We start from the raw sequence: 26,135 nt of genomic DNA, 5'->3' as shown, positions 1-26,135 counted from the left end.
AGAAAGATGTGTGCAAAATTGCAGGAAGATCGGTCAATAACTTTTTGAGTTATCGTGTACGCCGATTTAAAAAATGTAGTTTTGAGAAAAAGGCATTAAAGTTTAAGTGCCGCTGAAGTATAACCCTCCCAGCGCTCGAAGGCAAAGAATAGAGTTGTCACGGTTTACGCTCTATAATATGAGAAATACTGAAAATTATGTTCTAAAAATTTGGTAACATATTCTGAAAGGTCTATACTAACATATTATGGGAAAAAAAAAATTTTTTTTTTTCAACATTTTACATGTATCTCCTCCCTTAAGAAGGTAATCGACACAATCGAAAGAGTCGCAATATGGCTGGCTTTAAGAAGAAATGGAGTTCCCGCTAAGATAATTCGCTGCATCATAGCTCTTTATGAGAACTCCGAACTGACAGTGCTTCACAATTTCAAAATCAGCGACTCAAGGTTGTCCTCTGTTGCCCCTTCTCTTCGTCTTCATCGTAGACGACGTCATGAGCCAATTACTCCTGCATAAAAGAGGCTTCGGCTGGACTTCGCCGATGGTATCCGCCTCCTCTCTCACAAACTCACTGACGCACACTGTCCGACTGAAAGTCAACATCGGCATAACCAAAGCTATGAGAGTCAACCACAATAAAGCAAGACAGATATTGGTTGACGGGTGCCCGTTGGAATTTGTCTGAAGCTTATGCTACCTCGGCTGCACTATCGCTGCAGACGGCGGAGCTGATGAAGATGTCAAACTGCAGCGGCGTTTGGGCGAATGCATACAGTGTAGGCCCAGGGCTCTAAACTGCGAATATTCATCTTGTGTTGTTGTACGAAAGTGAAACATAACTCGTTCGTCGACAAATGTCTCCGCATAATTTGTAGATTATTCTGACCGAACACCATCAGCAGGTAATCATACGGAGATTAACATATAGGGAACCCATCGTATGGCAAATAAAACGTAGAAAGAGGCGATGTATAGGTCACAAGCTTAGAAAACCACCAGATAGCATCACGAGAATAGTACTGGACTGGAACCCACAAGAGAAAGAAACAACAGTCCAGAGCCTTGTACAATGGAAAACTATTGTCGAGGCCCTATACTCCTGAGCGGAGTGAACAAGGGAAAGAAAAAAAAAAGACTGCATTAAAGCGAATTCTCTCAAAACAGCATCTCAGAGACTCTTGGTCTCCGAAAAATACTTGTCGAAAAATACTGGAAAGCAGTAACCGCTTAGTCGACTTGAGAAAGAATTCAGTTGCACATACGAACCGCTGAGAGAACTCAAGGACATACCAAAAAGTGTATATCAGAACTGATTCGAGCATTGGAAAAAGTGCTGGGACAAGTGTATTATATCTGAGGGGGACTACTTTGTAGGAGATAAAATAGAAATTGATGAATAAATAAATATTTTTTGAGAAAAATTAAAATTCACCTTATTTGAATTGACCACACCTCGTATTTATGATATGATATGCTATGTTACAATACATAAGCAAACAAAAGCAGCTGCATAGCATATATAAACACGTTACATTTCATGTAAATTTAAATGAAATATTTTCATAATTTCCCATTTCAACGCCGTTCTTGTATTATTACTCATTTATATATTTACAGGAAACTATTTATTTTAAATTACATATTTATTTGAAAACCATTCAAAATATGTGCCCAAGTGAAGGCGTAACGAAAAACGGCAATACAAATTTTTTTTTTTAATTAGTTAAACCAACTTTTCTGGTAGAGCCAATTTCTCCAAAAGTCGTAAAAAAAATTGCATAATTTTGTACAAGTAAGCACGATATTCATACATAACCAATTGTTGAATTTTCTCATACATATTAAGGTGCAGGCCGACATAAAAAATCCAGGTATGGAATTTCGAATAAAAAATATTGTTCAATTTTCCAGATATACAATAGGCTTGTCCAAACTTAACACAAGGAAATTAGATGGATGGCAAATTTTTATTTTATTTGAAAGTTTGATCTGTGATGGCTTATGATTTCTTTCATGCTTTTAAAACCTCACTCCATGGGTGAACCAAATTTTCGGTCACTAAATCTTTCGCTGAGCTTCTGGGGCCAAAACAAAGTACATGGTGTCAACACACACGGTTAATTTGAGCTCAGTAGGCAATTGAGGAGTAGAGGTCTCTCTCGAAAAACCGAACTGACACTGCTATAATAGCATACAGCAGAAATGGACGTTGGCGCAGAAACATGGACGTTGTCAACAGCAGTGGAGACATTTTTGCGAGCCTTCGAGAGAAAAACTCTCTGAACCCTAAAAATGAAGACGAAGAAGAGGAAAACCACATCTCCATTGGAAGGATCAAGTGCTGTAGGGCCTGTCAGCACGCAAGATTACTAACTGGCACCAGCTAGCGCAAGACAGAGACTGACGTGAGTCGGTTCGTTCGGTAAGTTATCGAAACGACCCGGATTTATATCCTACCAAGGAATGTCACTCCAACAGCATTATCGATACATGTACGGTGACTCTCTTATGACCTGGGGTCCTTTTAACTAACTTTGCAAGATCGCAGTTTGTTTTATTTTGCATAAGATGAACGCGGAAAATTACGTAGAAGTCTTGAATAAAATGTTATGGAATTTTGCCGAAGAATTTCATGGCGAATCTGGGACGTAACAATGCTCCAATACACAGCGCTAAGCGTACCAAGAAGACTTTCGAGTCTAAAAATATTCTTGTGCTGAAGTGGCACGCAGTTAGTCCAAACAGTAGACTGTTGTACCGCCATATAAGAAAGTAAGTAACTCTGCCACTTGTGAGTTTATTAAGCCAACGAATTTGAATAACATTAAATGCGGGGTTTTCTCTAACTTTTAAAATTCTTAAGACATGATCTTTTGCCATTATTCAATCAGAGTAAATCTTACTTAGTTTTCTATGTGAAGTGCTGGTTGAAGTGCTAGTTGAAGTGCATTTTGCAACTGTACTCTATTAAGGAAGTACTGCAGAGACTGGAATAAAAGCTAGTTTGCGTGTGCCAAGTTCACCAAACTTGTCTGCCAAGCACTCGCAGTCTCTGCCCCGTCATCAACCATCTACTCATATAGTCTGATGCTGTTATAATAGAATACATTTTTGTTTATGAATTTTTTCCAGGTGAAGTAAACCATTTTCAGCTACTTTTTATATCGACGTAGAAATAAATACGGTTATAATAATCCTAGTGAAAATTATTCCAAACAGTCTGCCCACCTACCGATCCGACTCACTGATTTCCATAATTGGTCAATAATTTCGACAAATGACCTATAGAACGAAGTCTTTGCTAGCTTTGCTATTACATTGGGCCCATAAACAAGACAAATTCTTGTAACAATCTGCTTTGACTTCGTCGTAAGGGGAAATGTCCAGTATACTTAAGGGGGAAGTCTACTGTGAATTTTTGAAAAAATCAATTTTTTTTTTATTAGCTTAAAAAATACTTTGAACCCTCTTAAATAAGGTACAATATGTGTTACAGCTGGCTAAATTTTTCTTCGTTGAAATTTCGACCTTTTCCCGAAGCGCTCCAAAGCTTTAAACGCTGAAAACTGAAACTTTAAACGCATTTTTCTCGAAACTAAGTTTTTGTATACGGTGGACACGATATCTCGAGTTCTGATAAATGAATCAGCTTAAAAATTTAATTATATATTCTCTGTAATAGTGTCTCTCGTCTGACATAGGATTTTTTTGATATCGTTATTTGTTAAATTGTTATAAACAATAGTAACATCAATTTTAGGCAAAAAAAAAGAAAAAAATTTCAAGAATTTTTTTTTTCAACGCCAAAATTTTTTATCGACATAATCCTACGTCAGACGAGAGTCAATACTATGTATAAGATAAAAATATTTTGTTTTTTTTTGTTTTAGATCACCGAAACGTAAGATTTCATGTACACCGTTTAGGCACCTAAGAAAAGCGGACCTGCGGTTGCAGAAGTGCCACAGCGGCCATTTTGAATATTTTGACTTAAAATTTTTTTTTCAAAAACTTAAATATATAATAAAGATAAGAGTTTAAATAGATTTTATGTACGAGCAATATTTTGTTAGAAATAAAATCCGGAAAATAAGCCTGTTTTTTCCCTTGTCACAGTAGACTTCCCCCTTAAGCAAGAAAAGCTTACCTCCCTGTGGGAGCAAGACGCTGACCGACTTGAAAGAGAAAAAAATTAGGAACATTTTTAAATTTCCAAAATGAAAACTTTCAAGCTTACAGGGTTATTTTGAGATAATATAAAAAAGCCATTAGAGATGTGAAGCGCAACTCCTCGAACGAGTACCGCGAATCCATTGATTCTGCGAAAGAATATGCAAGACTTAGCAAGATATCTCCAAGGATCATTCATGCCAAATTGTTGTTAAAAGAGGGAATGAAGAGTGGGCTCGATTCCTCGAAGAGTGTTTGAAAATTCTTTTTGATGCTCATATTCCGAAAAATTCCTTTGTTCCAGCTTTTAATGATGACACGAGTTGGCAGGAGGGGTTAGATGAGATTGCCCTGACATTTATCCTGAAGGTGTTCGAGAGAATGATCGACTATCACATTCGAGAGTACTCTAAAATCAAATTATCTCCAGCTCAGCATACTTATCTGAAAGCGGAATTTTCAAACTCAGTGGTCACCGGTCATGCAAAGAAGCATGGACTTCCGTACAACCCCCATTTCAAAAACTGTGCGGATCCGGTAGAGAAAGGGACCGTTGAACACTTCCTTTGCAGATGCTCGGGTCTGGCGGCTGGACGCTTAAGACTCCTTTGTGTGCCTTTCGAGGACAGCCTGAGACAGTTTTCCAGCGTAGATCCCGTTTGTCCCTTTTACTACATTAACTGGATGGCTGTAGACAGTTTTTCTTCCTTTAAATTTTGTAATCTTTTGCAGGTTGTTGTCCACATAACCTACCTACCTATCTAAGAGGAACTGGAAAACGTACCGAATCACCTACTTTTTAAACCTAACTTTATAAAAGCATAATTTTTTTAAGCGTAATGCTACCTCGAAGTCGCCTAAAGTCACTTAAAACTTTTTACTTCATCATAGTGATTATTTTTACAGTAAATATCGAAAGGTTACAGCTGGAAATTTTCAACAGATAATTTTATTTTTTATTTATAAATCTTAAAACGATTCTCAAACACTATCTTTCAATGGAATTTACTGAAAACTTGGGAGCCTGGGTGACTCACGAGCTCAACAGAAAAACAAAGAAATTATTTCTCAGCATTCCGCCCGCCATCGAGCAACACGCGGTCATAAACAGCACTTTTTGTACCGAATCGTCGTGGGAGATGAGAAGTAGTGCCCATACATCAATATGAAGTAAACAAAGGAGTAGATGACTCCAGGAAATACGCAAAAGCCGAGAGTCAAGACGGATCTTCATCCAAAGAAGAGCATGATATGCGTTTGGTGGGATTGGGAGGCCATGGTGCATTGGGAGATGCTCGAAAAGAATGTCACGGTCAACATTGCCCGGAGCTCTTCATTGCCCTGATACACCGTGTGAATGAGGCTATTTGACTGAAAAGACCTGAGCGAATGAGCAAACCATACTTCTTCACGACAACGCCAGGCCGCGTGTTGCACAAGTCGTCAAAGCCGCACTCCAAGAGCTCGAATGGGTGGTCCTTCAGTGTCCGCCGTTTTTTCCGGATCTTGCATCGACCTATTACCATTTTTTCCTTCTCCTTGTCAAACCATATGAAGGGCGTTACCTTCGATAGCAAAGAGGTTAAATAAAAATCTTCGGTAAAAACGTTACGAACTTATTCCCCAACGTAATTTTTAATTTTAGTTCTTATGATTTTGTAAGTCTTGTCAGGCCATTGACTTAAATAAAGAAATAAAAAAATATTGTACAGTGTTCTTTTGTAGCATTTTTAAAAAGGAACGTTTTAGGCAACTTAACATTAAGGGCCAGCTTTTCAACACAAGTTTAACACTGCTTTCCACCTAAGCTAGGGTTAAATGTTCAATTTGGTGGGGCTAACTCAGTTTAATTATTAAAAATTCACCACAGTGACTGTAGCAATAAAGAAATAGGCTTAAGTTGCTCCACTACACCGCTGCGATATTCACGTCTTACTCCAACTCTCTCAAAACAGCTTTTTTTTTACAAGAGAACCAGTGAGATAAACAAACTAGGGTATGTCAGACTCACGCACGGTAGAAGTGAAACTTCTAAGTTGGTTGTTCCATGCATGGGAGCCCCGGTTTAGATCTCTCCCCCCTCTCTCGTGTTAAATTCAGGTTTTCATTTTTTTTTTTCTATATCACTCCACATAAATTTGTACTATTTATTTTTGTCCTTATTAGCTTCAAATTTGACACTTGGGTGCAGTGTTGCACTTGACGCTGACATTTCTTTGCACTTCCAATGGTATTTTTTGCCTACTTTTGGCGCGTTAATAAATTTGCTTTGATCACCGAAACGGTTGAAATGTCATTTTACAACCTTCTACTTCAACTATCGTCACTCGTTTGGCAAACGCTCTCATTGTATCGCTTCGTCTCCTCCATACCTACCATCTATTTACTTCACAGCAGTTTCTTATTGCTTTCCCGCTTACACACATTCAATCGGCGCTTTATCTGATACTCACACACAGCACTCATTTGCACGGGCTATGGCTATCTATAATACCCGTTGTCGGTTGTCGATTGTCGGTTGCCTGCATGTCGCCAGTCTACTTCAATGCTTACTTATGTGCTATATACATTTCAGTTCGGCATGTCTCGGTGGCTCCCTCACATCGTTCAGCGCTTGCGATGCGAGAGAGCGACAGAGAGAGCGAATAGGCGAGAGGGGGAAGGAGCAGCTGCTCCTTGGCCCCGCCCATTTGACGGATTTCGGTAACGCTCCGAACTTACCGTTTCACTCGCCTATTTTCAATCTGCCTTGGGGCCCCCGACGCGCCTAAAGAAGTTTCACTTCAAAAAGCACTGGCTGGTTCTTAAATCTCTGCATAAACAGTTTGGTGGGTAGTTTGGCTTGAAACCAATAGGGTTATATTCTTTGTAATGGTGTTGGTAGTTTCTCCACTCTGTATTATGTTTAGCAGTGAAGTATTTTGCTACATACTTACGAATATCTTTCGTTGTAATATACGTAAACAGTTCCAGTGGTTCTCTGGCTGCTTCTTTAGCCCGCTCGTCTGCTAGGTGATTGCCTCGGATATCAGCGAGACCCGAAACCCACATAATTTTTACTGTGCTTTTGCAGCGATATAGGATATCCCGAATATTGTCTATGAGGACTGAATTATTCCTCAGGTTTAGAAGAGCCTCTCTTGCCGATTTAGTGTCTGTGCAAATTATACATTTTTTATCTGATCGCGAGACGAAGGAAACCGCTTCATGCAGTGCCGCTGCCTCTGCTGTGTATACAGAGCAGTAATGTAGCAAAGCGCCTACTTTTATGGTGGTATTCTGGTCACTTGTGACTACAAACGTGGTGTGGGTATCTGATTTGGAGCCGTCGGTATATATAAAAAAGCTTTAATATAACTTTATTTTTTGTTTTCTTTTTAGTCCAGGACGAAAAATGTTTTTCATAATCTTTAATTCCTTTCAAAAAACAAAAAACCTACAACCTTTTATATTGTAATAATTATAGCTTTCCGACTCACGTCATTGGCCAAAGTGCCAGTAATTTAGGAAATATGCAAATCCTCCAAAAATAAAAAATCCAACGCTCGATTGTCATAAAAAAGCATAAATTTGAGTGCGCAGTAAATAAAGTTACAAAATTGACCGTACACTCCAACTCCCGCAGGCATTCGTAAATTCGAGTACTCGGATAATAAGCACCGTCTGAAAATAAGGTGTGCACAACGGGTGGTCAAAGGCGGCATGCCAAAAAATATACACAAGTATTTAACTGCGTTTAAATACTAAAAGTGGAAAATATGAAGCGCTTGAAGGTATTAAAAAAGAATAAAAATATTAATATAATAAATGTGACACGCAACTTTACGTAAAAAACCTACGTGAGCTCGCAAACGGACTGCCGGCCTGCATTGAGTGCACCTATGAATTATCACCAGCTAGCAAATTGCTTTTGCATGTATTAGTGCTGCGTGAAAACACTTGTATGTGCATGAACTTTTAGTAACTTTAGCGCCAAATTTCATGTTCTACACGAACATGTCGCTTGAAAATCCCAATTGCTTTGCCCTTTAGATAAGACGTATGAACGAATTGAAGTGATGATTGTGAGGAGGATTAAAATGGGAGCAAGTCTCGTCTCTCTTTATTTCGTTTCGTTTTTCGATTTCCGTTTCAGTTATTAAATGCAATATTTTTGTTTTTGTTTGCGTCAGCCTTTTCATTTGGGCTTGCCTGTCACATGCCATGTGATATGTTCATAAAGCTTGCGTGTCCTGATAAAGCAAAAAAAAAAAAGTTCAAAATGAAGCAAAAAATTGGTCAACTAAACTGGAATGGACAGTCAAATAGGCGGAAGACATCAAAGTTGGTAGCACTACTTTAGGCTTTTATGATTACTAATAGCCGAGACATAAGACGAGCGTAGCCAAATACTTTGGCGTTCCGTTAATCACATGTTTATGTCTCATAACTTGTAAATTAATGACACGAACTGATCCACCTCCTCTGTGCGTGTGCGTATATATATGTGTAAATTTTATTATACAACTTTAGATGCACGAATATGTTAATCTTAATATATGAATCCCAACAGAAAATCCCAAGTCGGAGGACAATTTTCTTAATAAATTCAATTACGCTTCCTTGTTTGGTTGAATATATATACAGATCGTATGTGATGGTGCATGGCTAGCCGAGGCAGCCAAATGAATGAAGTTGTATTCCATCATTAACCGAAAGAATTGTATTTCAAAATAAAAAAAAAAACAGTTCGGAAAAATATTGAGTAGTTTCTTTTTTATAGCATTTTTAATTCCGTAAAGTTATATGGCGGACCCTTTAGAAGTAAATAACCCGGAAAAGACCATTTGGGTAACCAATAAGGAGCTGCTTGTCTCTAAAAATTGAGCTGCCAATTCTCGAAAGTGCAACGATCTAAGTTAGGTATTCACGGCCTCATTGACTTATCTTCTGACAGTCGCCATAGTCGAAATGTGTTGTGCCTGGCTACCAATTGGAAGAGCATGGGCTTGAAATCTGCTGGTGGGATGAAATATTAAACGATAGAAAAATTTCAGTTGGCACCTGGCAGAAAAACCTCTGAGTAAATATAATATAGTGGTTTTTAAAGCATTTTTGAAAAGTAGATACGTTTTTACTCACCCTTTTGGCAAGCAAACATTTTAGGGCAATTTTTCAAAGCACCTTCAGCATAGCTTTAAGCGTAAATTAAGTTTAAATGTTCAATTTTACAGCGATGAACTCAGTTTGAAAATTCACCACAGTTACTCTAGCGTTAAAACACTAGGCCTAGTTCACTACACCGGTGCGAAACCTGAGTCTGAGCTATGAGAAACTTAAGCTGGTGTACCTCAAGGCAATAATATGGACTCCAAATTTTACTTGCTATACACATACGATTAACCAGCTTCTAAATAAACAATAGTCGAAACGTTCGCCGATGACACTGCCGCTCTTACGATTGACTTCCATCACCATGTGACCTCCCAAAAATTGCTGAAAGACTTGATAGAATAACTCATTGGTTGGGAAAGTAGCGCATTAAGCCAAACAAGACAAAACCTTCCCAAGTCACTTTCACACTAAATCTACACATTTGACCACCAGTCAAGCTCAATAATATAATCATCCACCAAACTAAAGTCACATGAAAAACCCATATTTTCACCTAACAGAAGGCTCTACGAATAAAACCTTAATTGGCTACTACCTGGAAATCCTTATATTTCTCTCCAAAGTAAACTGATATGCACATATGGCATTTGGGGCACTGCAGCTAACACCAACTCTTCAAAGGTTCCAGTCGAAAACCCTCAGAATGATCCCGAACGTCCCTTATTTTGTCACAAATGCACAAATTCATCGTGATCGAGAAAGTACCCATAATAATTGAAGAAATACGAAAATAGGCCACATCATCCAACACACGACTCCATTCGCACTCAAACCCACTTGACACAGAAGTGCAATTGCAAATCCCATAACCTTCACCAGACTCAAAAGAAAGTCTACAAAAGACGTTCTACGATAGTAAATTAGTATAAGTTATTATTTATCATAAAATTAGTAAATAGCTCCACCATTGGGTGCATTCCATAAATGTTTTTTTCTCTTAAATGAATTAAATACCTTTAGGTCAAAATAATGCTGAATGCGTAAAAAACAGATCGAACATAGGTTTTGCACATAACCAGTTGGGAGTGACCCAAAAAACCATTTCCAAAATTGAAATTGAAAAAAAGTCTCATTTCACCTGGTGCCCTTTGTCAAACAGCAAACAAAATATAAAAACGCCACGAACCTATTCCCCAAGCCAATAAATGTTGCCTGCACCCAAAGCAAGTTGCCAGCAAGTTGGCAAGAAAATGGTTCGTTTAAGATGGCATTGAGGTCATGAATTGGGCGACATTGCAAATTGACCGCTAACCCATTGAAAATTTCAAATTTGAAATTTGTTATATAGGTAATGAATTAATTCTTCCAAGTTTGGTTTCTTAAATAAATCGCTGGGATGATTATTTTTCGTTGATAAATGAGTTTCCTATAAACTGAATCATGAACAAATAAAGCAAAATAAAAATCATAATTAAAATCTCGTTCTGAAATATTTTTCGTCGGTCAACTATTTACCACTGCTATTATTTCGAACCGAAATGTTCATACGAGAATATTTGAATACAACAAACAAGTAATTTTTTAGCGCTGAAAATCGAAGAAGCATTCCAAAGGATAATTCCAATCGGTCGTCTAAAGGCTGTGATTTGATAAATGTTACGTTGACGTATCTCCTTTACTATGGCTTTTCTATTTTCTGCAGTGTTCTGATCTTCTAATCAGTGTACGATGCCCTTAGTGATGTACCCGGCTCCAGGTGCTGTAGTGAACTCATGCGCTAGTGGGCCCGATTCTTAGTTCAATTATCCACTATTCGACATAGCTGAAAAAAGCATTATACTGGAAACTCTTAATGTGAGTAAACTTTGAGTAAAGCAACTGGGATCACGTAGATTTCTGTAGAGCTTCGATCTCCAGTTTTATAGCGTGTAAAGCGAAGCCTTTTTTGAATCGTAAGAAAACCACTTCAACTACTACTTAGACATCTTTACCACAATTCTTCTCGTCTTTAAGCATATGGAAAGCCACAGCGTCGAAAAAGCTGAATTTATAAGCCTATTCAAATTTAATTGTCCAAACTTTTTAAGATAAGAAGATAATTGTGTAGTGTAAACAGCCCATGTACCATATGTTAAAAAAGTACCGGGAATGTTTAATTGACTGTTTTCTTCGATTGCCAAGGCCTGAGTACCTTCCATCGGGCCATAAAATCAATAAAGAATATTATTTATCCGTTTTGAAGCGTTGCAGAGATGCTGTACGTCGCAAAACGGCTGGAAATGTGGGCAAACCATTTTTGGATTTTACATGATTATTTTACTGGATTATTTGACCAAACACCAAGGAAATACCATCGTATTCACCTGATATGGTCCCGTGCGACTTCTTCTTGTTTCCCAAGTTGAAGTTACCACTTCGTGGAAGGAGATTTCAGTATATAGGGAAGATTAAATAGAATGCGACGAAGCAGCTGAAGGACATCCCTTCGTCGACCTACCAGGGGTGCATTGAGGACTGGGTTAAACGTTGGCACATGTGTGTTGCTTCAGATGGGTCATATTTTGATGGAAATAAAATAAATTTGCCTGAAATTTAACTCTGTTTTGTTTTATTTAAACATTCCCGGCACTTTCTGATCATAGGGTAAGTTCTCAGTTGAAAATCAATCAGGTGTCTTCCACTCTCATCTGCTTGCGATTTTTGTGTGAAAAAGATTTGCTCAAGCATTCCTACCGGGCTTGCTTTTGGACATGGATTTCTAAGTAGCTTTGAATACTCATACTATTATTTATATACGGCAGCCAATAACTTCCAAAAAGTCCAAATGCAAACAGAGCTAACGTCACACTAAAAGATAAACAAAAACTTTTTGTAGTCCTCGAGTTACTTACATATTTATACAGTTATAAATATTCGTTTTAATTGCATGAAAGCTTCGAAAGAGTAGCTCCAAGAGCTTTCAACAATGCGCCTGCTCTAATGAGAGCGCCATTTGCGGTGAGTGTGCCTTATCGCTTTTGTTGTAAATAAAGTTCGGTTGGGAAGCAAGAATTATAGAGTTCCAGATTGTGTGCCCGGCGCTCCGTAATCGTTTGTTGATTCGAGTTGTTTTCAACGTGACGTCTATGAAGCTACCAAGCACACACAACCATATTGAAATTTACATAGTGCGCGTTGAATGACGGCGAGATTTTAATAATTTGAGAGAAAATAAAAGTGGAAGGTTAAAGGACTCGCGGTTAATTCTTGGAAGCAAACCAGCTCATAAACCATGGCTGTTATAGTTTGTAACATTAGAGGGACGGACGGAAATTTAGTCTTAATATCTAAATATGTGGACGTGGGGTTTATACGATCGCAATAATAAGTCAAATCAAAATGAGATGGGCAACAAAAGGAGGAATAATTTAAAAAGTCGTTTTTGAGATGCATTACATTTACCCCAAAGTAGGCATTGGAACGGCTATATTTCAAAAATTTTTTTGGGTTCATTATTCGTACCAAATTTTTATTATTTGCATTATTTATTACAGCTATTTCACGTTTTTTCTTTTTCTTGTTTGAAAATCACCATTGTATGGGAGTTGGGTGTAGATATTGATCAGTTTCAACCGAGAATATCGATGCTTTAAACTATGAAAGATAAAGCAAAATTCGTCTTTATCTGCGTTCGCAATTGCATCTCTTTGAGTGGATTAAAGTTTTTATTCTATTAAAATTAAAGGTAAATTTCAACTAGTAATTACTCTCAAGTTTTGTCTTAAACCAATTTGAAATAGGCCAACAATGCGATATCATATTCACCGATTTTTTGAAAGCGTTCGATAGAGTCAACCATAGTATCCTACTTAAAATGCTGGGTTCAATTGGTCTTCATCCTAGCTTACTTAAGTAGATTGCATCTTATCTAACAGATAGAACTCAATTCGTTCGTATAAATTACATAAAATCTGATGTCATCAAAGTTACCTCAGGCGTATTTCAAGGTGGTCATCTTGGACCACTATCGTTCTTAATGTTTGTTATGACATTCCAGACGAGACATCACGATGTCTGATGTAAGCAGATGACCTGAAAATTTACAGTCGGATAGAGGACGTAACTGACTGCATACGGCTTCAAAAAGACTTAACAACATTGGAAGCTTGGTGTAATGATAACTCTTTACCTTTTAATGCTGGTAAATGCCAGCACATGCCATTCAGTAGACCCAAAGTTATGATTGATTTCGATTACAAGTTGGGCATTACCATCCTCAAAAAAATTTATGAAAAGAAAGACTTGGGAGTCATATTTACATCGAAAATGTCGTTTTCTAAACAAATAGGCTTAATGATTGCCAAGTCTAGATCTATGCTTGGCTTTGTAATAAGGTATTCAAGGGAGTTCGAGTATACTTCTACGCTGAGGAATTTGTATTTTTCTCTTGTGAGATTAAACCTCGAATATTGCAGCATTATTTGGGATCCATTCAAATGACTTCATCTTTAAGAATTGAGAAGGTTCAGAAACGTTTCACTAGATTTGGTATTCACTCACTTCGTTGGCCTTGCAGTTTGCCTGCATATAAAAGTAGATGTCTTTTAGCATTGCCAACTTTAGAAATGCGGAGAAAATTTTCATCGCTAATGTTTATAAGGGACATAGTTACGAACCACTTCTTGCTGGAGCTAATACTTTATTATTGTCCTACTCGTAACCTTAGACTCAGCAATATGTTCCATTTACCCTATCACAAGACCAATTGTAGTCGAAATGAACCGCTTGCACGTTGTATAAGGCAGTCTAACCAATTGTGCAAAAATTTAGATATATTCCCTAACTTACGAGACACTTTCAAATCAAAACTTAATCTGGAGATACACTTTTTGAATTGTGTCTAATGTGTCTCACAGTATTATTTACCATATATTATATTCAAGCTTTAGTCATAGTAATTCTTTTGGGTTATACTTTAATTGATGAAAGAATAAATAAATACAATTTTCAAGTTTATATCCTCGACCTAAAATCAAAAGTAAAGTAGGAATTAAATTTCTCTTATTTATTTCATAAATTTATTCTTCCAAACGTTAAAACTAAACATAATAATAAAATTAATGCAATAATTAAAAAACAAAAACTTTATAATTATTATATTTATTAATGGATTCACTAATTGTAGTTTTAAGAGTACAAATTCCAAAACTTAACAAAAACAATCCATAGGCAATAACACAACATCCTAAAAAATAAAACAATATTTACATATATCTTTGTTCCATAATTAATTATAAGAAAAATAGAACTTACTAAAAATAATAAACCTTGAACCGTTCAAAATGAATTTGTAATAAAACAAAACGATATAATAAAAATTATTATAAAAACTAGCTTTAATATCTTAATACATTAAATGACTGAAAACAATAATTTCCACGAGTTTAAATGGAAACTAAACTCAAAGTCCTAAATCACCTTCGCAAACAATAAAAGTTAAAAATATTATACTAAAATAACTTCTAAAATCTATTAAATTGATATAAATAATTGGGAAAAAGTAAACTTAGAACAATATGAATGTGTTACTCCCGCGCAAAAAGTCAGCGCATTACTTGCATTGTGGCTGCTAAGACAAGCAAAAAACAAAGAAAAAAACATAGTTACACATGCATCAGTGGCGTCAGCCAGAGAAAGCGGGCAATCGCGGCTATAGCGCAGACACACCAATTTTAGCGAAGTCCTCAACCATCTGTGTGATTCTTCTGGTAGAAAAATGTGAAACAGAGATGGCGCTCTAAACAGTTAGATCGCGTTGTTCCTAAGCAAAGACAGGTGGGCATTCCCACTATTTAGGACTGGTAGCGGCAGGCTAATTACCTACCCTGCCAGAAAGCAAAATAGATTAACGAAACCAACGCAAAACTAAGTCTTGTCGAGACCCTGTGCTCCCGAGTGGAGTGAACAAGGAAAAAAATTAATAAAAATAAAAAAACAAAGTACTCCTCAATATAACAATATTAACATTAGTTTGAATAGTTTAATAAAAGCATTCGTCCTGTAAAAGAAAAATAAGAATTATTCTTTTAAAACTTCATGAGAAACATGTAGAACTTGCCCCAGTGTTGCCGTCAGTGTAGTTTTGCATTTATTTCCCATCGACTTTTACGTTATTTCCATCGCTGCTCAAAGACATGATGGGATAATGTCCAGCCATTCTGTCGGTCTTGATACAAATGACGAATTTCGGCCGTTATAAACGGCTTCTTTATTAGTTTTTTCGTTCCAAAATCTTATATTATTATATATTTTTTTTTTCGAAGATTATGATGAAATTTGATCCGGGATACGGTTAGTTTTAAATTCACTTTTTTCATTTTATCGAAAACTATATATACGAGTATCTCTACTTCATAAGGTAGTATTTTAGGAATAGTTTTTTGTTTGGAAGTATTTTTTGTTTTTTAGATTAATGCAAAAACAAATTTTCGTGTAAAAAAATGCATTTCGAAATCGTATAAAAGAAGTGTTATATGCATATGAATTTTAGTCCTCAGAGCAGTGATCGGCAGGCTTTTGCTCACCTAACGCTCTCTGAGAACCTATGGGTCTCACACGTACAAGCGAGCGGAATAACAGCACAAAAGAAAAAAATTGAGAGAATAAATTGTTTGCATGTTTGAGAAAGCCACCCGCTACAGAATGGGGAATTTAATTACAGTGAAGTATGCATACAAACATACAAACATACATACACTCGTATATTAAAGCTTTTCATGCTAAACTGAAAGCCACTACACGCAAACAAATTAGACTGACAGCAGTGTTGCCAAGGAAATCTAGTCAAACGGTAGCAATTTGCATACACACAAACACGGCTATATGATTACAAACATACATCCATGCCACTCAACGGCTGGCTACCGCTGGTCACAACTCCTTTATAGCGCCACTTCGCTATTGACATGCCGTCTACTCGTAACTTCGTGGGTTTGGCTTTACACACATACAGGGATGAGTTATTCCCCGTAGTGTCACTCCCAAAAAATTTTGCACGAAAACTCCTGTGCGACTAAGACGAAAGTAACCTTGCACGAAAGCGAATCGCGACAGTAAACAAAATGCGACCAACGCGAAGCTACTCGATTTTATGCCAAGGCAAAGACGCGGAACAAATGAAAGTGAAAAACAATGAAAATAGTTATGAAAAATAAAACTAAAATAATATTTTTAAATATGAAAAATTATAAAAATAAATGTGAAGTTGTTGAAAGTGTAAATTAGTTGTAAAGAAGTTTAGTGTTAAAAATTTGCCCATTAACAGTGAAATTACGAGCGAAAAAAGTGTGCTTAGAATGCATTTTCTGCGAAAAAAGGTGAGACGCCCAGACAGCAACCTAACAGTCTGGCCGAAACAGCTAAAAGCAATTGAAGTTATTTACACCCTCACACATATGCATGCGTACATACATGCATACATGTACATACTAACCTAAACATTATTTACGCTATTACTTGCTTTTAATCTACTTGATTTGTACGAGAATATTTTTTGGCTTTTCGCCAAGTGAACTGAGTAAGAAAAGTGCGCTCGCTTGTAATGAACTGGCTGTGTAAAATGCGCTAAATGCCTGATATTGTATTTCTATACTCAAAGTTTTACTTGTTTTGGCTTAATTGTTTTGTGCCGCAGACGCCCAAATCGGCGCATTCTTCTCTACATGCACCACGTCATACTTTTGCCTACACCGCACCGTCTCAAAGCTATCGCACTAAAATGTCAAGCAAAAGAAATCATTGTTATTAATTCAGCGGAAAATGATTATACTCTTGACTTATGCCAATCGGTTTCCTAGCTGCACGCCATAACATTCTGTTCCGATTGGACTGATAGTGGCACAAACACACTTACCGTTCGATAATTCGAAATGAGTTGCATTATTTAAATAACCTGTGTACTGTTTGCGCACGCAATGCATAGTTTTTCCCCCCAAACTTTTTCATTTATTTTGTACTTTCCTACCATGCGAGTCTACTTAGCGCTTTACTCGTGCTCTTGTTCTGATTTTCTTTCGCTTTCCTCTAGTCACATGCCAGTCTATGTTATGTATTGTCTGTAGTGCTAATACGTACCATAATGCACAGCGTTTCCCCGCAACTTGGCTAACCGATCGATGTTTGTCCTCATTTAATCGACGCCATAATTACCCAGCAAACACCAGAAAATATTATACAAAGTTTGATAAACTCGAGTTCGTTTGATTATTTATTTGTCTTTGAATGGATACATATTTACCAACTATGTTAACCCCCGCTCGGCCCCCTGGTCTAACCAGACTTTGGACGTGAATTTTTTTTTGACTTTCGACGTGATTTCAAAATAAAAAAAAATTTTTTTTTTTTTAGTGTTTTGATACTACGAGGGGTGCCTTTTATATGTCGGGATTAGAGAACAAAAACAAATTTTAATCATCGAAAATCATTTTATTGTTTTTCAAAATATTCTCCATGAAGATCTATCTATACACTTTTGCATGCGTTTGAACCAATTGTCGAAGCACTTTTGCCACTCTGAATGAGGTACCTCCAAAACATGCATTCTGAATGCCGTAACCGCTTCTTCAGGTGTCGAAAAACGTTGACCTCTCAGTTTGTTTTTTACGTACGGGAATAAAAAGAAGTCATTCGGTGCCAAGTCAGGACTATACGGCGGATGACCCATTAATTCGATGTTTTGGGTGCTCAAAAATGCAGTTGTTTGAGCCGATGTGTGAGAGCTCGCATTGTCCTGGTGAAGAGTGATCCGTCTTTGGCGATTGGTTTTCCTAATTTCTTGGAAGACAACTGGCGGCCGCCGTAGCCGAATGGGTTGGTGCGTGATTACCATTCGGAATTCACCGAGAGGTCGTTAGTTCGAATCTCGGTGAAGGCAAAATTAATAAAAACATTTTTCTAATAGCGGTCGCCCCTCGGCAGGCAATGGCAAACCTCCGAGTGTATTTCTGCCATGAAAAAGCTCCTCATAAAAATATCTGCCGTTCGGAGTCGGCTTGAAACTGTAGGTCCCTCCATTTGTGGAACAACATCAAGACGCACACCACAAATAGGAGGAGGAGCTCGGCCAAACACCTAACAGAAGTGTACGCGCCAATTATTTATTTTATTATTTAACTGGCAAACAAATGGTTGTGTACCACTCAGAATTTACTGTTCTGCGTTGTTCTAGTGGTACGGTTGCGACATGTCCAGTTTTTCCGAAAAAATAGGCGATCATTTGCTTGGAAGTGTTCGTGCGCGAACAACTTTTGTTGGATTTGGCTCATCTTGAAACACCCATACCGTCGACTGCTGTTTACTTTCGGGCTCATGCGCGTAAATCCATGATTCATCACCTGTCGCGATGTCATAGACGTGTTTCGAAGCCCCGCGATCGTATTTTTTGAGCATTTCCTTCGACCAATCGACACGAGCGTTTTTTTGTGCGATTGACAATTTGTGTGGGATCCAACGCGAACAAATTTGTTTGACAGTCAAATGTGTATGCAATATTGAATGTATGCTGGTCCCACTAATGCCTAAGATTGTCTCAATCTCACGATAGGTTACATGACGATCTTGCAATATCAGTTCGCGGAACAACAACTGATTTTGGACGACCTTCACGGAATTCGTCTTGGAGTGAACTACGACCACGATTGAATTCACCATACCATCGATAAACACTGGTCCTTGATGGAGCTTCATCGCCAAAAAATTAATTAATTATCTAAATTTCAGCTCAATCCGAAGCGCGCTATTAGATCTGCCTTCTCCAAACTGGATAATGAGGCAAAGCGAATGGGTCTGGTGGTGAACGAGGACGAACGAAGTATCTCCTGTCTTCAAACAAACAGTCGGCGCACTCGCGTGTCGGCACCCATGTCACTGTTGACAGTAATAATTTCGAGGTTGTAAGGGACTTCGTCTATTTAGGAACCAGCGTTTACAACGATAACAATGTCAGCCTTGAAATCCAACGTAGAATCTCTCTTGCCAACAAGTGCTACTTTGGACTAAGTAGGCAAATGAGTAGTAAACTCCTCTCTTGACGAGCAAAACTAACACTCTACAAGGCTCTCATTATGCCCGTTCGAATGTATGGCGCAGAAGCTTGGTCGATGGCAACATCTGATGAAGCGACGCTTGGAGTGTTTGGGAGAAAGATTCTGCGCAAGATTTTTGGACCTTTGCACGTTGGCAACGGCGAATACCGCAGACGATGGAACGATGAGCATCATGAGCTTTACGACGACATAGACATAGCGCAGCGAATAAAGATCCAGCGGCTACGTGGCTGGGTTATGTCGTCCAAATGGATACAAACGCTCCGGCTCTGAAAGTATTCGATGCGGTACTAGTTGGTGGTAGCAGAACAAGAAAGTGATTTAATTATGGAAGCTGAAGTGTATGTTTGTATATACGTAAGAAATGAAATGTTCCATTCAAAGGAAGTGCATAATCAGAATCATATTTTTTGCCGAAAATTGCTGTCGTATTTTTTGTTTTTCTATTAGAAACATAGAATAAAAGATTATGGCACGAGAATACTTTCTGTGCATTTTTTACGCAGAAAGAAATTTATATCAGCTCATTAGTAGCAACATTACGATAAAAGTTGCACTACATTTGTGTTCAAAAAATCGATGAAAATACAGGAAATTGTATATTTATAATTATGTATTTTTAAATACACCTTCCAAATCATACATTTATTTTATTTTTTTAATTTTATCTTTCCTACCAATTCTTCTAATTCTTTTATTTCCTTGCTCTTCCAGGCGAATCCACAGCCCAGCCCCAGCAATGACAACAACAATAGCAGCAACAACAATAATAGCGTGAGTAGCGGTCAAAATAGCAATATCAGTGGTAACAGCACAACCAGACCGCCTGAGGGTGAAGAGCAAGAAGTTGCAGCAGTAACAGTTACACCAGCAACAGTACAGTTATATCATAACGACAGCAATACACATAGTTGCAGTAATAATAGCAGCAACATAGCAAGCAATGAAGAGCACTTGGTCGAGGTGCTGGTGGTGCCGGCGAATGACACAAAAACTATTGCAACAAAAACAGCCTTAAAAGAAAGCACAGTAGTGGAGGTGGCAACAAAAAACAGCACCAATGCAGCTGACGTTGAAGCAGCCTTCGAAAGTCTGAATGGTGATAGAAACGTGGCAAATGAGACTGCCACAATGGCGGGGAGAGGAAATGCCATAGCACCCATTGCGCGCGAAGAAGAAGACACTGTGGAGGTGTGGTCGTCGGAGGGTGAGGATGGTACTGATGTGGAAATGGCTGAAAGCCAACCAGATTACTGCTGCTGTTTAGTGAATAACACCGAAGAGAGTAGCCAAGTCGATGCGAATTCCAAAGTTAATCCAGTTGCAACAATCACAGGCACTTCAACGCTAGCAGTGACGGTCACGCTCGCATCGACGACGACGACGGCGACGTCACTGATGACAGAAAAATCAGTACAGCGTAGCAAATCGCGTGTGCGTACATATTTGAAAAAGTGCAGGGATCGGTTGACGGGTCAACATCAACAGGTAATCTCAAGCGAAAATGCCACTACAACAGCAGGCTGCTCAACGTATTTAGAAGATGAAAAATCTAAAGTATTGACTGTCACTGAGGTGTTGAAAGTTGCACCCAACCGAAATGCCAGTGAACTTAGCGGCGAGGAGGAGGCGTGCACTTGTATATTAATTGCAACAACAGAGCAGCAGCAGAACGAAGCGGTAGAGGGCACGCTATTAACCCTCACTGAAGAAGCAGAGGAGGAGGAGGAGGCAAGTGAAGAAGAGGGAACAGCAGCAGAAGCAGCAGCAGAAGTGAATTCAGCAAGCGAACTAACTGAGCTGGTTTACGAGGATATTGACTTTAGCCTGTCGTCGGTGTTGATGGACAGCAGCAGTTCGAATGTCAGTGATGACCAACACCAATCGACACCGTTGACCTCTGCGCATAACCGAGACGCCCTAACGTTAGCTGCTGACGTTGATGACTCTGGTGATTTACCTGTCGAATGTAAAACAAGCGAACAGCAACAGCAACAACAAAAGCCACAAACTGCAGGCTTACGGCAAACACAAAGCCAGAAAAGCAAGAAAAACTTAGTTGCTAGAGATGAAGAAGAAGGAGAACGGCAGCAGCAACAAAATCAACAACAAAAACAACCGCTCATGTGCAGCTACAACAGCTGTCCGCCACTTGTCAAGGAGGAACAATTGGCGCATGCCGTACGAATGGTAAGCAACTCACACCGCCATTTAAAGCAACCGCCCACTCCACTGCACTTAGAAACCTTTTGTGCTTTACTAACTTTTACAATGCACATACATACATACATACATACATATGTACATACATTTATGTTGACTCATCACTATTAAAGTTTACCTAATTTCTCCTTTCTTGTTTGTTTTATTTTACTTTTTTTTTGTGATTGACTCGAGCAGGACTCGAGCACCGCTGCACTGATTGATAAACACCTCGCCGCCATTTATCCTGTCTATGCGGCATGCACACGTGAAATTTTAATTCGTCAGGCACGTGATTTACTCGTGAGTTCCTACTCTGCTTGCCTGGAGTCGTTCGAAATAAAATTCTTATGCAAATTTGCTGAAATTGCTGCAGAGCTGCGCCAACGGCATGCCATCGGTGTGGTAAGTAATGCAATATTGGTCTGTGTTGTTGTATGTACTTATAATGTAAAAGTTCTTATGGGCAATACTTAGGTTAAATAATTTAATAATTTACGTAACAGCTGCTGTGATGAGGTAATTTCTCAAAACTGCCAGTAATTGTGTGCATTTATTTAAAACTAAAAAAAAAAAAAAAACACAAATATTGAGTAAGGAGATATAGGAAAGGTTAATTTTGGATACCTATAAGCGAGTACGTACAGTATCGGACGAAACATTTGCAACTAAAATGTGGGCAATGAAAACTTTCGATTGCTCAGCCCTTATTTGTTTGGAACCTGTTAATTTCACTTTATTTGTAATAAAAGATGTTGATTTACGTAAATAAAACAAATTTATTCAAATTCAACAGTTCATATCTTAAATTTAAAAATCAAATGTGTCCAACACCTGTATCTAATAAGACAAAACAATTACAACTAAAGGAAATGAGTAAACTATTTTTATTAAACTTAGTATTTCGTGGCAAAACCATTGCTCTGAATAACGGCTCTGCATCGTCTCGGAATTGAGGCTATCAAATTGTTAACTATCGTTTGTGGTATATTTCTCCATGCCTCCAGGACTCTTTGGAAAAATTGGTCAGTATTTGCCACATTAGTCCGATCAATTTTCTTTTTTACTATTTCCCATAGGTTTTCTATGGGGTTAAGATCTGGGGATTGTGGGGGCCACTCCATTATGTCCACTTTATTCCTCTGGAACCATGCTTTCAGGACCTTCGCAGTATGCTTCGGGTCATTATCCTGGTGGAAGACCCACTTCAAGGGCATTTCCCACTCAGCATGTGGCAGCATTACCGATTTCATAATGTCCCTGTAAACGTACTGATCCATTATGCCCATAATACGATGGAGTGGTCCCAAACCAGCAGCAGAAAAGCATCCCCAGACCATAATGTAAGCACTATGCTTAACAGTCTTTACACAGTATGATTTTTGAAGACGCTTGTTACGTGGGCGTCGAACGTAGGATACGCCATCACTTCCGACCAAATTAAATTTGGATTCGTCGCTGAAAAGAACAGCTTTCCACTTGCTTAATGGCCAATCTATGTGATCCCTTGTGAACTGCAATCGTTTTTGTTGGTTACGCTTACTAATAGTGGGGTTCTTTGCTGGTCGGTACGTCCGTAAATCAGCTTCAGCCAGGCGACGACTGGCAGTTTTTGAGCTGATTGGTAACCCAAGCTCCTTTACCAATTGGGGGCACTTCTAAATGGATATTTTTTTACCTCTCTCGCTATCAGTTTGTCAGTTCTTTCATCCGTTTTTCTTGGTCGGCCTCCTCGATGCACCACCGCGATAGTTTTGTTTTTTATAAAGCTCGCAATAATTCGAGAAATTGATGACTTATGAATATTATATTTTATGGATATATCTTTCTGGGTCATTCCTTTGTTATATTCATCTACAACACGCGCGCGTAATACTTCACCGAACTTATTTCGAGCCATTACTTCATTTAACTCAACTTTACAAAAAAAATTGTGTTATCGCCATAAATTCTGCACAAAACTGATGTTCACAAATTGACACGATTAAACTAAACTCAGAACAGTTAGAAAACAAAACCAAGCTCAAGCATTTTTACCGTTATATAGCTAAGCTCACAAGGTTGCAATTGTTTTGTCGCTCATAGTTGCAAGATAATTTAATTTTTTTTTAAATACAGCTACAAAAAGGAAAGGATCTTGAAAAGATTTTTTGGAAAATATTACTCAGATGCTCTAGTATCCATAGCGTGAAATTGAATTGCAATTGAGTGAAGAATGACATTATGACAAAAAATAAATTGAAGGCTGCATTGCAGTTGTAAATGTTTTGTCCGATACTGTAGATAATTATTTAAAGTATACACTCCGTTCTCCCTCCTCTTCGCAGTACTTCGTCTAAGCCTGATTCTCTTCCTAACATAATTTTTTTGTGGTAACTAATGTTGGCCTTCGACAAGAAAATTAACATACTTAATATCACTGGAAAGCATTCAGCAACTCGCTACTCTGTGCATAAGAAGAGCGATGAAAACCACTCCAACGGCGGCGCTGGAAATGATACTCAGCATTCCATCTATTGACCTCATGACGGTAAATTTGACAGCGAAATCCGCGAGAAGATTAGTGGCTGCTGGAGTATTCACCTGTAGAACCTTCGGACACAGCTCAATAGGAAAGTGGAGCTCAGGTTGCACAGACTACGCGACTCCGTACTTTAATTGGGGCCGAAAGTTTCATATTACAATTGAAGAGGAGGGATGGCACAAACGCATGAATCCTGGCCATAGGACTTTTTACATCTACACAGAGGACTCTAAAACTTAAGACGGACTGAGAGCGGGCATTTACTGCTCAAAACTAGGCATAAGGCAGCCTATCAAGCTGCCAAACCACAGCAGTAATTTCCAAGCGGAAGTTTTAGCTGTGGGGAAAGCCGCGAAGCTAGCCTACTCAAGAACAAGGCAACAATTGTTTATAATCTTTAACTAATAATTAAAAATTGTCTAATATAGTCTGTAAAAATTATTTGTATAATAAAATAAACGAAATAAAAAAAAGAAAGAACTCAATAATTAATATACACGTGGACAGTCAAGCAGCAATAAAAGCAATAAGCTCATATTGTATTAAGTTCAAAAATGTTCAATGGAGCAGGAAGGTCATAGAAAGGCTAGCCGAAAGCAGTAGGCTGCATATCTATAGGGTACCTGATCTCAAAGGCATTATGGGAAACAAAATAGTAGATGAGACAGCAAAAAGTGCTGTTAGACTACTATTTGAAGAAGAGAACGACATACCAAAACCGCTAAATACTGTACTTAACGAAACGGATGACTACATGAAAACACCAGTGGAAGCTAGGTGGACTAATTTGAGAACATGCAAAGCAACAAAAGTTATGTGCAGAACTAACGACAAAAAACTGACTCAATTCGTACTTACGCTCTCGCGAAAGGACTGCAGAAGCTTTATAGGTATGCTAACAGGCCTTTAGGGAGATTCCCGTTTCAAACGCCAAAAAATACGGTTTTTTTACGAATTTTTATTGGGAAAACTATCAGTTGAATTTTTCGGGAAATTTACAGCCATATTTATTATGCATTATATAAAATCAACTTCAATTTTTGGCCGATTTTCTCGAAAATTGTGGCTTTGATAACGCTCGAGGTGAAATTTCTATGAAAATTCCTGGTCGCTGGCCGCCACGATAACTCAGCTCCAGATTGTCTGAAAGCAAAAATTCAAATGGCATTTTACTCCTTATGAATATAGTTTCAGTTTGAGTTTTTCAAAAAACTTTTTTTCGAAAATTAATATAACTGCGATGGTTGAAAGACAAAATTTGTTTTTTGGAACATATTTTCCTCGGATTTTTATTGTATTTTATGTATCTTATTTTACGTAGTTTATGGTAGGGACAGATATTATTTCGAGATTCGTGTCAAATTTGACAGCAATCGACCGAATAGTTCTCGAGATATCATGGCGGCCGTATAGAAAAGTGCTGTTTTGAGAAAAACTCATTGAAATATTTATGTGAAAAAAGGTATATATTTAAGACTCACAGCATTTTCTTGTTAATCAGCTATTTCAGAACCATATAGTACTCCCTCTTCCTCTTCAAAAAATTGATTTTGTACCATTTGCTGACCCCGACGTAAAATTCGACAAGGACAGAAGTAATTCTCGAAATAAAAACCGCCGCTCGGCTATTTCTCGCGCGCTTTCTCAGCTTAATGGAGCGCGCCGAGTTCATTGATCACGCATAACTTCGCCAATTTAAAGAATTTTGTCAAGAAATTTTGCACAGAGTTCTTTGAAAGTATAATAAACAAGAATCGGTAAAAAAAATGGGGAATGGGAATCCCCCCTTAATCTATTGGCTGCACATGCGTACAAGATTGGGATTGCTAAGACGGGCAAATGCAGGAAATGCAGAGAGGAGGTTAAGGAAACTTTAGAACACCTTTTGCGCGCTTGAGCTTCTGGAGCACGTCTCAAGAGCGGATCTCCCTGCTCTGCTTAGATTCGCCAAAAGCGTTGACATCCTACATGATGTCTACTTTCAGAATTCATAGAGGTCGGCCTCCATCTGGTTTCGCTAGGCACCAAAAAGTCTATGCGTGGCTTAATGCCAACCAGGC

General features: G+C 38.2%; 1 protein-coding gene across 3 annotated transcripts in view; it reads left to right on the top strand.

Moving 5' to 3' along the window:
• The window catches only part of LOC128861494 (general transcriptional corepressor trfA-like), a 66,862-nt gene extending 44,819 nt beyond the window's left edge, over positions 1-22,043 (top strand). For all 3 annotated transcript variants that reach the window (XM_054099665.1, XM_054099663.1, XM_054099664.1), the window contains 2 exons: positions 20,064-21,539; positions 21,750-22,043. In XM_054099665.1, the coding sequence (XP_053955640.1) occupies positions 20,064-21,539; positions 21,750-22,028 (1,755 nt within the window). In that variant the 3' untranslated portion in view covers positions 22,029-22,043. The remainder of the gene's footprint in view (positions 1-20,063; positions 21,540-21,749) is intronic.
• Positions 22,044-26,135: the final 4,092 nt, after the last annotated feature.

The sequence above is a fragment of the Anastrepha ludens genome, chromosome 4 (assembly GCF_028408465.1).
Source record: "Anastrepha ludens isolate Willacy chromosome 4, idAnaLude1.1, whole genome shotgun sequence".
NCBI classification, from domain to species: Eukaryota; Metazoa; Arthropoda; class Insecta; order Diptera; family Tephritidae; genus Anastrepha; species Anastrepha ludens.
The sequence above is the reverse complement of the archived record's forward strand: the minus strand, read 5'-3'. Positions and strand labels throughout refer to the sequence as shown.